The following is a 12,657-nucleotide window of genomic DNA, read 5'->3' on the forward strand; positions in this document are numbered from 1 at the left end:
ATATTCTTTGAGAAGTTTATATATGATCTTAAGCATAGATAATACAGAGATCTATTTTCAGGAAATGCCTGTCTAGCTATAAGGAAAATACTGTGAATGCAAATTGTTGGCCATAGACAGGATTAAGTCTTTACTGATGCATGAACGATTTGATTGCTACCCAAGAAGGTGTCAATGACTCAGGCTGGTATCGCCTTATGAGAGCTCTGTGTGGCTGTAGAAGTCAGAGACAGAAACCTCTGAAGCATTTGTAATTTGCAGTTAGAAGTAACATTGAAAGGGATGTTTAAGAAAAAAGTGAGTGGGCCAGATTCTTGACTGCAGCTGAGTGGAGCTTAAGCCCCATCCTACCCACAGACACCCCTGACATGACTTCTTCCCCATTCACCAGAGGAAGGGGATAGCCAGTGCCGGATGTGGTGGAGCTGCCTCAGCTGTTTTTGCTGGCAGATCGTTCCCCTGCAAATGGGGAGCCAAAAATCCAGCCCAATAGATTGAAAAAAGTCTACATCCTTCCCTGTGTTACCGGTAAGAGCGAACTCTACTAAAACTGGACACATTTGAAAATCTAATTTACCTTTCACACATTTCACTGCGCTTAGACATTTCTTATTTAATATTAAGGTAGCACCCAGAGGCCCTGATTGGGACCAGGGGCCCAATGTGCTCTACAAACTGAAACCTAGATCCTGCAAGTCACTGAACCTTATGGAGCCCCATTGACTTCGCTGGGACTCCATGTAGGCATGAGGGTCTGCCGAAATGGAACTTTCTGCAGGATTAGGGCTATCACGGTAGATGCAGTTCTGTAAATCCCCACAGCTCTTGAACCTGGGCCTGCAGAGCTGGCAGGCAGTAAACCTCCATGGTGCCACCCAGCAGCTGCAGGAGACAGCTCACGCGACACTACCCGCAATCCATTGCAGACACAGACCACGGGAAGTCCTGCCTCAAGGGGGCTGACATGCAGTAGCCTCATGGCTCCTGATTGGCTTGTGCCCTATATAAACCCAATGTGTGTTCCAGGAAGTGTCCAGGCAACAGTGTGGATCTTCTGTAGCTACCAGGACCATAGGTGCCGACTCTGTGGGTGGTCGAGCCCTGTGGAAAGGAATAAGCTGGCACCTGTGACCAGGACCAACTCTGCTCTTGAACTCCTGGCTTTGACCTTATCTGCTGAACCAGACCCTGAAACCCAACTCGGATTCTGATCCTTGGAATCCACCCTGATCTGGAACTTGACTACAAACTCTTCCCTATTCTCAGCCTCAGGGTTGACCCTGCTCTGACCTTTGATCCTAACTGCCTATGTCAGGATCCTGACAGGTTCCTGCCCCAAAGTTTTTACAGTCTAGGGCCCCAGTCCACAGTTGGATCTGTATAGGAGTTTGTCCATGCAAATCCAATAGCAGGATTGGAGCCCAAGAAGCAAAACTAGACTTGTTTTTTAATATTCCGTTTCACTCTTTGACTACCCATATTGTTGTAGTGTTTGAGGTACGAATGTTCCAGGTCAGGGGTGGCCAACCTGTGGCTCCAGAGCCACACGTGGCTCTTCAGAAGTTAACATGTGGCTCCTTGTATAGGCATCAACTCTGGGGATGGAACTACAGGCACCAACTTTCCAATGTGCCGGGGGGTGCTCACTGCTCAACCCCTGGCTCTGCCATAGGCCTTGCTCCCACTCCACCGCTTCCCACCCCTCCACTGAGCCTGCCGTGCCCTCACTCCTCCCCGACCAGAGCATCCTGCACGCCACAAAACAGCTGATTGGGAGGTGCAGGGAGGGACAGGGAGGTGCTGATTGGTGGGGCTGCTGGTGAGTGGGAGACACTGGAAGCAGGTGGGGGGAGCTGCTGTGGGGATCTGATATATTACTGTGGGTCTTTGGCAATGTACACTGGTAAATTCTGGCTCCTTCTCAGGCTCAGGTTGGCCACCCCTGTTCCAAGTGAACACTTACATACAAACATCTGTTTGTAGTAATTTTATGTGATATGCTAAGATTAGATTTTGTAATATACATTATTCAGTTTATTACAAGACCTACATTTTGGCCTAAGCTGCTACTTGGCTGTATCTGTGTAATATTACATGAATATAAATGGTCAGATTTTATGGGGATGATTCATCATTATTTTAAAATAGACCCTCCTGGGTCCTGAAGTTAGTCTAGATTATTTTAGCAAAAGAATGTCTTAGACATGTTTTTGACCAACTGCTGCAAAACTTAGTGAGAGAATACAGTGGGTAGGTGACATCTCTCTGCGGCTAGCTTCTTGTGTTCATTTGGGACCATTGTCCACTTTCATGTTTGGATATTGAACAGGTTACAGTAGTGCTAAGTGTAGGTCCTAAATTTATGATTTCGTAGCCATTGGATGGGGACTCAGGAGACCTGGGTTCAATTCCTGGCTCTGCCAATTGGCCTGCTATGGGACATTGAGCAAGTGATTTCCCCATGCCATGACTCAGTTTTCCCATCTGTAAAATGGGGATAATGACACTGACTCTTCTTTTTAGGGTACTTTTGAGATCTATGGATGAAGTGTGCTATATAGGAGTGTAGTGGGTTAGCGGTGGCCCCTCCCCCTCTGCATCAGTGGGAGGCCACTCCACCTCACTATGTTGCGGGGCGTTGCTCATGGTTGGGGAATCAGCTGAGTCACTCTCGGCTTGTAGCTCTGGTGGGCAGTCCAGGTACAGTAGGGGTGGGCAAACTAAGGCCCACGGGCTGGATCCGACCTGTCAGGGCTTTGGATCCAGCCCGCGGGATTGCCCCGCGTGGCGCTGTGGGCCCCGCATGGCTCTCAGAAGCGGCCAGCTCCACGTCCCTGCGGCCCCCGGGTGGGGGGGGCAGAGGGCTCTGTGCATTGTCCTTGCCTCCAGTCACCGCCCCCCACAGCTCCCATTGGCTGGGAACAGGGAACCGTGGCCAATGGGAGCTTCGGGGGAGGTACCTGGAGGTGCCGCAAGGGCAACGCACGCGGAGCCTTCTGCCCCGCCATCCTGCAGGGGCTGCAGCGCTTCCTGGAGCAGTGCGGGGCCGGGGACAGGGCAGGCGTGCAGGGAGCCTGCCCTGGCCCCAGTGCACACCGCTGCCACCCTGGAGCCACTTTAGGTAAGCGCACTGGAGCCCAAACCCCTCCTGCACCCCTGCCCTCAGCCCCCTCCTGCACTCCGCACCCCTCCTGCACCCCAACTCTTCCCTGAGCCCCCTCATACACCTCACACCCCTCCTCTGCCCCAATCCCTTGCCCTGAGCCCCTTCCTGCACACAGTACCCCCTCCCACACCCCTCCTGCACCCCAACCCCCTGCCCCAGCCCTGCATACAATTTCCCCACCCAGATGTGGCCCTCAGCCCAAAAAGTTTGCCCACCCCTGGAGTAGAGTGATCGGCAATCAGGGACTCTAGCCCACATACAGGGCAGTGAAGGGTCAGTGGCTTGGACCTGTACTCGGAGGCAAGCGGCAAATAAACAGTTTGTAAGCCGAGTCCTTAGGGCTGGGTGGTACGGAGTCTGGGTCTCGGCCTGCACTCAGAGCCAAGCAGCAAACAAATAGTTCAGAGCCCAGACCCTTAGTCAGAGCGGGGCAACAAGTCCTCCGGGCTTAGGCCAGTGTAGAACACAGTCTAGGGGGCTCAGGGAAGAGTAGAGCCTAGTGTCCTCACTTGGCAGACTGTAGGCGGATGCAGGCCCTCTGGCCTACAGAGGGGGAGTACTTCCACCAGGGAGGATGAGGGCCCGCCCAACTCCAGCGCATCCCAGCCCAGGGCCCTAGCAGTGGCAGAGGGTCTGCCACTGGGTCAGCAGGGATCCTCCCACAACACACTGACCTGGTCACAGGCCATCTCTCAACAAGACAGTGTCTAATACCCCTAGGCTACTTCCTCTCTCCCCTCGGGGTGTACCTGGGTCTGTACGGGAGCCTCTGCATTGTCCAGATAGAAGGCCAGTGGCAGTCCCAGCAACTCCTCCTTGGCTTGGTCAATGTGTGGCTCCGGCAGTGTTGGCCAGTCCTCAGCACTGCAGGGATCCGTGGCAGTCTCCCAGTTCACGAGGAGGCATCTGGCTCCTTCAGCAGCTGCAGCCCAACTAAGCTTGCACACCTGCCTTTTATACTTCCTGTTCCGCCCACTGACTTCCGGTGGGCAGGATGAGCACGACCTGGCTCCGCCCACCAGGGCTCTGCGAGGGGCCCCTCCCCCTCTGGGTCAGTGGGAGGCCACTCCTCACTACAAGAAGCTAGAGATTATTTTAGCATTCACGTTTTTTCCCTAGAAATGTCTTTCTTTACAGCATTTTATCTTAGGTGCCTAGCATTAAAGTGTGTGAGAGTGAGAGAGAGAGCAACTCTGACTCTTACAAAGCTGAAAGTACTGGAAAATGCTGATTTAAAAACCTCCAAAGCAGACATTTGGAAAAATATTCTGTATAATCTCCATTTCTTTATCAATTCTGAACAGAGGGGCCTGTGCTCACATTTGCTGCACAGCACAGAGTGGATTTAAATCTGACAGGAGTATTCAAATAGGTTTGAAAATCATGGAAGGAAGGAAGCAGAACCACCCCTCCCTCTGTGTTTGAGCCAATGGAAGTCATTTAACACGAGCAGGGTGAAACTGGAGCTGTATGAGAGCATTGGGGTGGCGGAGGGCTTTCAATCTGGAAGAGGGAGTGCAGCTCTCTGCAGATCTCTCTGCAGAACATCTTTTGGCTATCTGAAGGAGGGAGGGATTGCAACTACTTGCAACTGGGAGGGATTGCAACTACTTTGGAGGACAGGGTCATAATTCAAAATGATCTGGACAAATTGGAGAAATGGTCTGAGTTAAACAGGATGAAGTTTAACAAAGACAAATGCAAAGTGCTCCACTTAGGAAGGAAAAATCAATTTCACACATACAGAATGGGAAAAGACTGTCTAGGAAGGAGTACGGCAGAAAGGGATCTAGGGGTTATAGTGGACCACAAGCTAAATATGAGTCAACAGTGTGATGCTGTTGCAAAAAAAGCAAACATGATTCTGGGATGTATTAACAGGTGTGTTGTGAGCAAGACACGAGAAGTCATTCTTCCGCTCTACTCTGCTCTGGTTAGGCCTCAGCTGGAGTATTGTGTCCAGTTCTGGGTGCCGCATTTTAAAAAAGATGTGGAGAAATTGGAAAGGGTCCAAAGAAGAGCAACAAGAATGATTAAAGGTCTTGAGAACATGACCTATGAAGGAAGGCTGAAAGAATTGGGTTTGTTTAGTTTGGAAAAGAGAAGACTGAGAGGGGACATGATAGCAGTTTTCAGGTATCTAAAAGGGTGTCATGAGGAGGAGGGAGAGAACTTGTTCACCTTAGCCTCTAAGGATAGAACCAGAAACAATGGGTTTAAACTGCAGCAAGGGAGGTCTAGGTTGGACATTAGGAAAAAGTTCCTAACTGTCAGGGTGGTTAAACACTGGAACAAATTGCCTAGGGACGTTGTGGAATCTCCGTCTCTGGAGATATTTAAGAGTAGGTTAGATAAATGTCTATCGGGGATGGTCTAGACAGTATTTGGTCCTGCCATGCGGGCAGGGGACTGGACTCGATGACCTCTCGAGGTCCCTTCCAGTCCTATAATCTATGAATCTATGAAAAAAAAAAAAAGCTTGTCTGGCAGTTCCACTATCTCAATGGGTGTCTGATGCTATCTATCATGCTGCTCATGAGGTTATGACAGCAGTTTCTCCTGTCCTTTAGTAGCCTAGGTACGTTTGCTGGCACTAAATTTCCCAGTTCACCACACCATCATCCCCAGATGCAGATCTTGCAAAACTCTGCTGTCTCCATATGTGTTGTTGCTCCATGCCATCCATTTGCCCTGCTCACATGGGAATTTTAGACCATGCCATGCAGCTTCCAGCAACTTGTGATGGGCAAATGTCAGAGAGGATGGGACCACCTCTTCATATCCATATTTGTAAGGTTGCTGCTCTTTCTCGTCAATGCTTATTTATGGCCCAAGGAAAATATCACTGGCACTGTTCACATCTTCTGCTTATTAATATTTGGTCCTGTACTGGTTATAATGGTAAGTCTGTGACATCACATTTATTTCCATGACAACCAGCTGTGATGTAAACAAAGGATTATAGTCTTGCTGTGGGATCAAGCAGAAGGAGAACTGGGATTACAAGGGAAGAAAGTGTCTATTCAAACACTCACATGATATATTTGCAAAGGGAATATAGAAAAGGTATAGCCAAATACATTTCTCTACCTAAATGTTCTCATTTTTCAAGTTTGCTCTAGTGCCTCTTTGAGGGGAGGTCATCCACAACAGCAACAATTAAGCTTTTTAGCCTCGTATAAGGAATTATCTCAAACATCTAAACTTGAACTGGCCAAACGTCTGCATATCAACAAAGGCAGCTGTCCTTCATGATGTTAGATAAGCCCGCACTTCTTTTGGTGAGCCCTTAGCAGAAGTCAGCAAGAATGCAAAAACTGACAATAAACTCATAAAACGTGTCAGCACATCTTTTATTTATGAGCACATAGTGCCTCCTTGTGGACAAAATGTCTTACTGCTAAATGAAATCTGCTTAGTATAAATGTTGTTTTCCCTTTCTTTCTTTCTTTCTTTCTTTTAGACAAAATGGCTAAAAGGCCAAGCAGTGGCAAGCACATCGAGATGCACCAAGAGGTCTCTCAAACATTACAACTTCATATTAATAAAATTACTGTTTTGAAGTATATTTAATATGCATTTTAAAGCTCATGCATAGCATCTGATTTTTCAGAGGTGCTGAGCATCTCATTTCCTGTTTTGTTCTGGAAGACAGACTGTATCTTATTCCTCAGAAGTTGTTGTAGAAATAGCTCTTCAGGCACACTCTCCTTTTTGTTTTTCTTCTTCCCAATAAAATTTGTTTTAAATCTAAAATTAAGGCAAAACATACCTAAATGCAAACAGATGCCAGACACACCTCATTTTTAGGCTTATGAATGTGGTGCTGGGTAGATGGGGCAATGGGTAATGTTGTTTGAGGGAGACTTTTTGCTCTTCTGTTTAAAAGTTGTGCAGAGTAGGGTATGTGCCTCCTGAGACTTTAAAAATCAGTTTTATTTTACAAATTAAGGCGCCAGTCCTGCAACGTGTTGTTCACAGCTGGGACACAGACTGATTGTCCACCCATACAGAGTCAATCACAGGTTCAAGTCCCTTCCCCCCACCTAAAAATAAATAAAATTGTAAAATGAGTTAACTCCAAAGAGGGTATACAATGCAGTAGTGAAAGTTGGGTATTCTAGCAATGCTACTAAATTGAGTACTAATGACCAACTGATAATGAGGAAGCTTGGCTGTCAACACAGGTATGTGTCATTGTGAATACTGACATAAGGAGCCTGTGGAACATAGCGCAGCTTATGTTAAAGTGGGGGGAGGAATGATTACATTCTTACCATTTCATTATTGTGTTCAGCTGATGTACACATTTTGGTAAATTTGCTTAGTGACTATAACAGCGGGATATGTCCTCTTCTAAGGATTTTGAATGTTTTCAAAACTAAACTGCAAATGTGTTTATTGCTGTGATGAGGCTTCCATTTGAAACTGATTCCTGAACTTGCAGCTTCTTTCAGACTGCTAGTATCAGTCCAAGTGTGGTGGAGTTCAGTCTAGTGAAGGCCTCTTCCTGTCATAAATAAGATTACTTTCATTTAACTTATGGAGTGTGTTATTCCTCGGAGTAATGAATTTCCTCTGTGCCTTTGAGCACATAAACATGGTTTTCATTAGGTTTCTCTAAAAAAAAAAAAAAAAAAAAAGTCTGAGTAAAATTAATAAGATGACAATTAACTCCATAAATGCAGATGTGTTTTAACTGTATAACAGAAATAGACTCATGATCTATTCTGGGAAAGGACTGCTTCATCTCTGAAAACTAAAATCTAAATAAAATTAAATAATTCTACAGGAGAAATTGGATTCTGCTTCATGAGAGTTAGAAAAATAGGTGGAAAATCTGAAAATCTTTTTAAAAATTAGTTTCTTAGAAAAAAGAATAAAAGGAACTTCAGATTAAATGTAGACCAGACAAATAGCCCCAGGCTTTCTACTTAATATGTAACACATGTGATAATACTAGATTCTAACCATATATTTAGACTTAGAATTGCAACTAACAGTTTCAATATTGCTTCTTTCTTCACCGGATATTTCTTTGCAATTTTATAATGAGGAATAGTGACAATTGCTAATATTTCACTGATAGACATATCCCTTGATAGTTAGACTCTGCAATTCATAAAGACTTCATGTACAGTTTGTATTTGTGGCTTGAAATCTCTGTCAAGTGGTGAATCACTACAGCATCATTGTGGTTTTCTTGTAGCTAACAGCATTTCAATTTTTTTTAAATTGCCATGCATGAATGCGTGAGAAGGTTTTGTAACATTGACCTTTAGCTGCTGCAATTTTTCCACTTCTCCAGTCAGATGAAAGTGGCAGAAGTCCATAAAGCCAATGTTAAAATACACAATGTATGATCTTTTTGTGTACATATATATTTTGTTAAAGACAACTGAGTTCACTTTCACAAAATGCAAATGTATGTAGCTAGATAGCTATTCAAAAAACCAAGTAGGTTGGAACACTTACCAAATTAAGATGCTAAAACTTTACCAGATACTGAGAGCTGAAAGCAATATTACAGTAAATTAGACTATTCACATATTGTCATTCTTGAATATGTACTTGTAGTCTAAACCATTCTAAACTTTTTTTAGTTCTAGACAATCAAACTTATGAAGACTTTGTACATAGTTTCCAAATGTGCCCTTCTTTAGGCAAATCTAATGCAAACAACAGAAAGGAATCACAAAAGAGTTGGTGCTTTTAATACTGACAGAAAAGAATAGCCTACAAAGATATTCTGGTTGCATGCAGAAATTGAAATGTCATCTTCATACCAAATTGATGCTTTCAAAATAAATCTTTCGCTTTTCTGATTGCTCCCTTTATTAGTTAATCCCCAGGAATTCATTCAGGAAAACTCTGCCAGATCTACCTGAGAGACAGTTTTAGTCTGATGCTGACCTTATAAATATTGTTCCTTGTTACAATCTAAGTATTGCATTGCCTTTGGTGTAAAAGTGCAGATGGTTTCTATTAAAAATTATAAAGCTAAAGTTGTTTAAGGAGCCAGTCTCAGTTATGGGTGAAAGTTGCTGGTTGAAACCTTGACAACAGAGGAAAAGAAACCTTAAATACCATTTCCCTTAGCTTTTGGGCAGGAAATTGTTTTTGGCTTGTTTTTGTTGTGAAGATAGAAAGGACTACGCTTTAAAAATTCTCTATAGTTGTTTAATATTTGCTCAGTAGTGTACTGTTCCCCAGTCTAACCCCTCTAGACTGTAAATCATGTCCACTATGTCACTGTTTTGATTGGAAGCAGAGTTGCACCATCACAGATCTCTAGGGAGGGCAAACTTCTGCAGCTGCAGAAAGCTGGAACTATTTTCTGGTATTATTAAAGGAACCTGAGGATTTTTTATGTAAAGATGTAGTGAAATTCATAAAGTGCACAGAGATTTAGTATGAAGGTTTTATTACAAGCAAGGCCCATAACAATACTGCTCTGGTAATAGAAACTGAATTGTTCTAATTGTCAAAACAGCAAACATGTAAAATTATAGCCCATCTCTCCTCCCCTTTCCTCTATCTTGGGAGAAATGAAATGCAAAAAGTCACAAATTATTTCAAAATGTTAAAAATTCGGTCAGACTTCTGGTGCTGTAGTAAAATGTGTTCCTGTTGAATTACTGCATGGGTGTTTTCGTCAACACATGCTCTGGAAATCTTGAGGTATAGTTTTGTTTTCCTGAAGGTATTTATGTGTATTGCTTTGATATCTGAAATGCAGTTATTAGACGTAGAACCAAAAGGATAAAATATTGACTTCACTAGAAAAGGAATGTAAAGACCTGAGTTCAGAGATCCTGGAACCATGGCTGGCTCCAGCGTTTTTGCCACTCCAAGCGGCAGGGGGAGATAAAAAAAAAAAAAGCCACGATCGGCGGCACTTCGTCGGCAGGTCCTTCCCTCCAAGAGGGAGTGAGGGACCTGCCGCTGAAGAGCCGGACATGCCACCCCTTTCCATTGGCCACCCCAAGTACCTGCTTGATGCACTGGTGCCTGGAGCCGGCCCTGGCTAGAAAATTTTTTATAATGGGGGTGCTGAGGTAAATGGTAAACCCTGTATATAATGGAAACCACTTCAAGCCAGGGGGTGCAGCAGCACTTCCAGCACCCCTAATTCCAGCAGCTATGCTTGAGTTAACTTAATATATTTGCCTATTAAACATTGTCTAGAGATAGATGATAGTTTTCCAAAAGAATGGTCTTTTAAGGATGTTCTAACCTCATTCTTGTGGTTAGATATAACGGACTGTTCAGAGAAATTCATCCATGACACATGTAACTCTGCTGTCTGAATAGACAGATCTCTTGGTGGACTTATTACAGTATTTATTCTCATCTGCTTTAATAATGTTTTAGAGCTTGATTAATTAAAGTAGTAAATCATGCTGGGATTTTGCTGTCAACAAACCTGGGTATATGGTGTACTCAGTTTAAAACAGGGGAGAGTGGAATGGTAATATGTATATTGGCACATGGCTTATACAAGCACGTAGAATAGTTATGTATTGTAATGAAATACACACAAGTTAAAAATCATTTCTGTTTCGTTGCCAGAGGGTCTGATCGTGTTTAAACATTTAAAACGAGCCTTTATATTTAGTGAAACAGCATCAGCTTTTACTACTTCCCCTAACAATAGTATATCTAATGGGCATGGTGTCATATCAACAGCTAGATCTCCCAGCACCATTTCTTTTTCTTCAAATGTAACTATTTACTCTTCTGTATGACTTCAACCTCAGAACCTACCTATGTGTATCTTTTCCCTTTCCTTCTACTGTTACAAACTGTCTAAGAAAGTGTATCAGACTGGTTACAGTCATAGAATCATAGAAATGTAGGGCTGGAAGGGATCTCAAGAAGTCATCAAGTCCAGCCCACTGCATTGAGGCAGGACCAAATAAACCTAGACCATCCCTGACAGGTGTTTATCCAACCTGCTCTTAAAAGCCTCTAGTGATGGGATTCCACAAACTCCCGTGGAAGCCTATTCCAGATCTTAACAACCCATATCATTAGAAAGTTTTTCCTAATATCTAACCTGAATTGTGCTTGCTACAAGTCCATCATTTCTTTTCCTACCGTCAGTGGACATGGAGAACAACTGATCACCATCCTCTTTCTAATAGTCCTTTACATATTTGAAGATTGTTATCAGATCCCCCTTCCGTCTTCTTTTCTCAAGATTAAACATGCCCAGCTTTTTAAACCTTTCCTCATAGGTCAGGTTTTCTAAACCTTTGATCATTTTTTGTTGCTCTCCTCGGAACTCTCTTCCAATTTATCAAGGTCATTTTGAATTCTCATCCTGTCCCCCAAAGTGCTAGCAACCCCTCCCAGCTTGATGTCATCTGCAAATTTTATAAGTATACTTTGCACTCCATTATCCAAATCATTAATAAAAATATTGAATGGTACTAGACCCAGGACTGACCTCTGTGGGACCTCACTAGATATGCCCTGCCAGTTTGACAGTGAACTATAAATAAGTACTCTTTGAATACAACCAGTTATGCAATACAGCAACTTCATCTAAACCACATTTCCCAAGTTTGTTTATGAGAGGTGACTGTGGCAAAAGCCTTATTAAAATCAAGATATAGCATGTCTACAGTTTCCCTACATCCACTAGGCCAATAACCTGGTCAGAGAGGGAAAATAGGTTGGTTTGGCATGATTTGTTCTTGACAGATCCATGCTGGCTGTTCTTTGCAATTCTGTTATCCTCTAGGTACTTACAAATGTATTGTTTATTTGTTCCAGTATCTTTACAGGTATTGAAAATAGGCTGGTTGGTCTGTAATTCCCTGGGTCCTCTTTGGCAGGACTAAGTATTATCAAGACCATCCCTGATAGGTGTTTGGATAACCTACTCTTAAAAATCTCCAATGGTGGAAATTCCTCAACCTCCGTAGGCAATTTATTCCAGGCTACCCTGACAGGAAGTTTTTCAAGTTTTTCATTATCTTCTAAGTGTTTGCAAATTGATTGTTTAATTATTTGCTCCATTATCTTTCCAGAATCATAGAAGATTAGGGTTGAAAGAGACCTCAGGAGGTCATCTAGTCCAACCCCCTGATCAAAGCAGGATCAACCCCAACTAAATCATCCCAGCCAGGGCTTTGTCAAGCCGGCCCTTAAAAACCTCAAAGGATGAAGATTCCACCACCTCCCCAGGTAACCCATTCCAGTGCTTCACCACCCTCCTAGTGAAATAGTTTTTCCTAATATCCAACCTAGGTAATGAAGTAGAGGACTTAAATTTTCCAACATCTTTCTCTTGCTCCTAATGTATATGGATAGAACCCTGCGTGGATATAAAATTTGTATCTGCATCCGATCCACAAACATGGTCTACGGATATCCACAGATATAAAGCAGATATCTGCAGATTTTCAGGGCTCTATATATGGAGCAATAAGTGACTGTGGTATAGATAATAATAAAAAACCCACCACATTATTCCTAACCCT

At 43.6% G+C, this 12,657-nt stretch overlaps 1 protein-coding gene across 2 annotated transcripts in view; it reads left to right on the top strand.

Moving 5' to 3' along the window:
• The window catches only part of SCFD2 (sec1 family domain containing 2), a 305,085-nt gene that overhangs the window by 200,714 nt on the left and 91,714 nt on the right, over window positions 1–12,657 (top strand). Inside the window, exon 6 of one of the 2 annotated variants that reach the window (XM_042841892.2) lies at window positions 6,630–9,747. The exons of the other annotated variant lie outside the window; for it this stretch is intronic. Within the exon in view, the coding sequence (XP_042697826.1) occupies window positions 6,630–6,739 (110 nt within the window). The 3' untranslated portion in view covers window positions 6,740–9,747. Of the gene's footprint in view, window positions 1–6,629; window positions 9,748–12,657 lie in introns of those variants that run through there. 2 annotated transcript variants of the gene reach the window in all.

The sequence above is a fragment of the Chrysemys picta genome, chromosome 5, assembly GCF_011386835.1.
Source record: "Chrysemys picta bellii isolate R12L10 chromosome 5, ASM1138683v2, whole genome shotgun sequence".
Lineage (NCBI taxonomy): Eukaryota > Metazoa > Chordata > Testudines > Emydidae > Chrysemys > Chrysemys picta.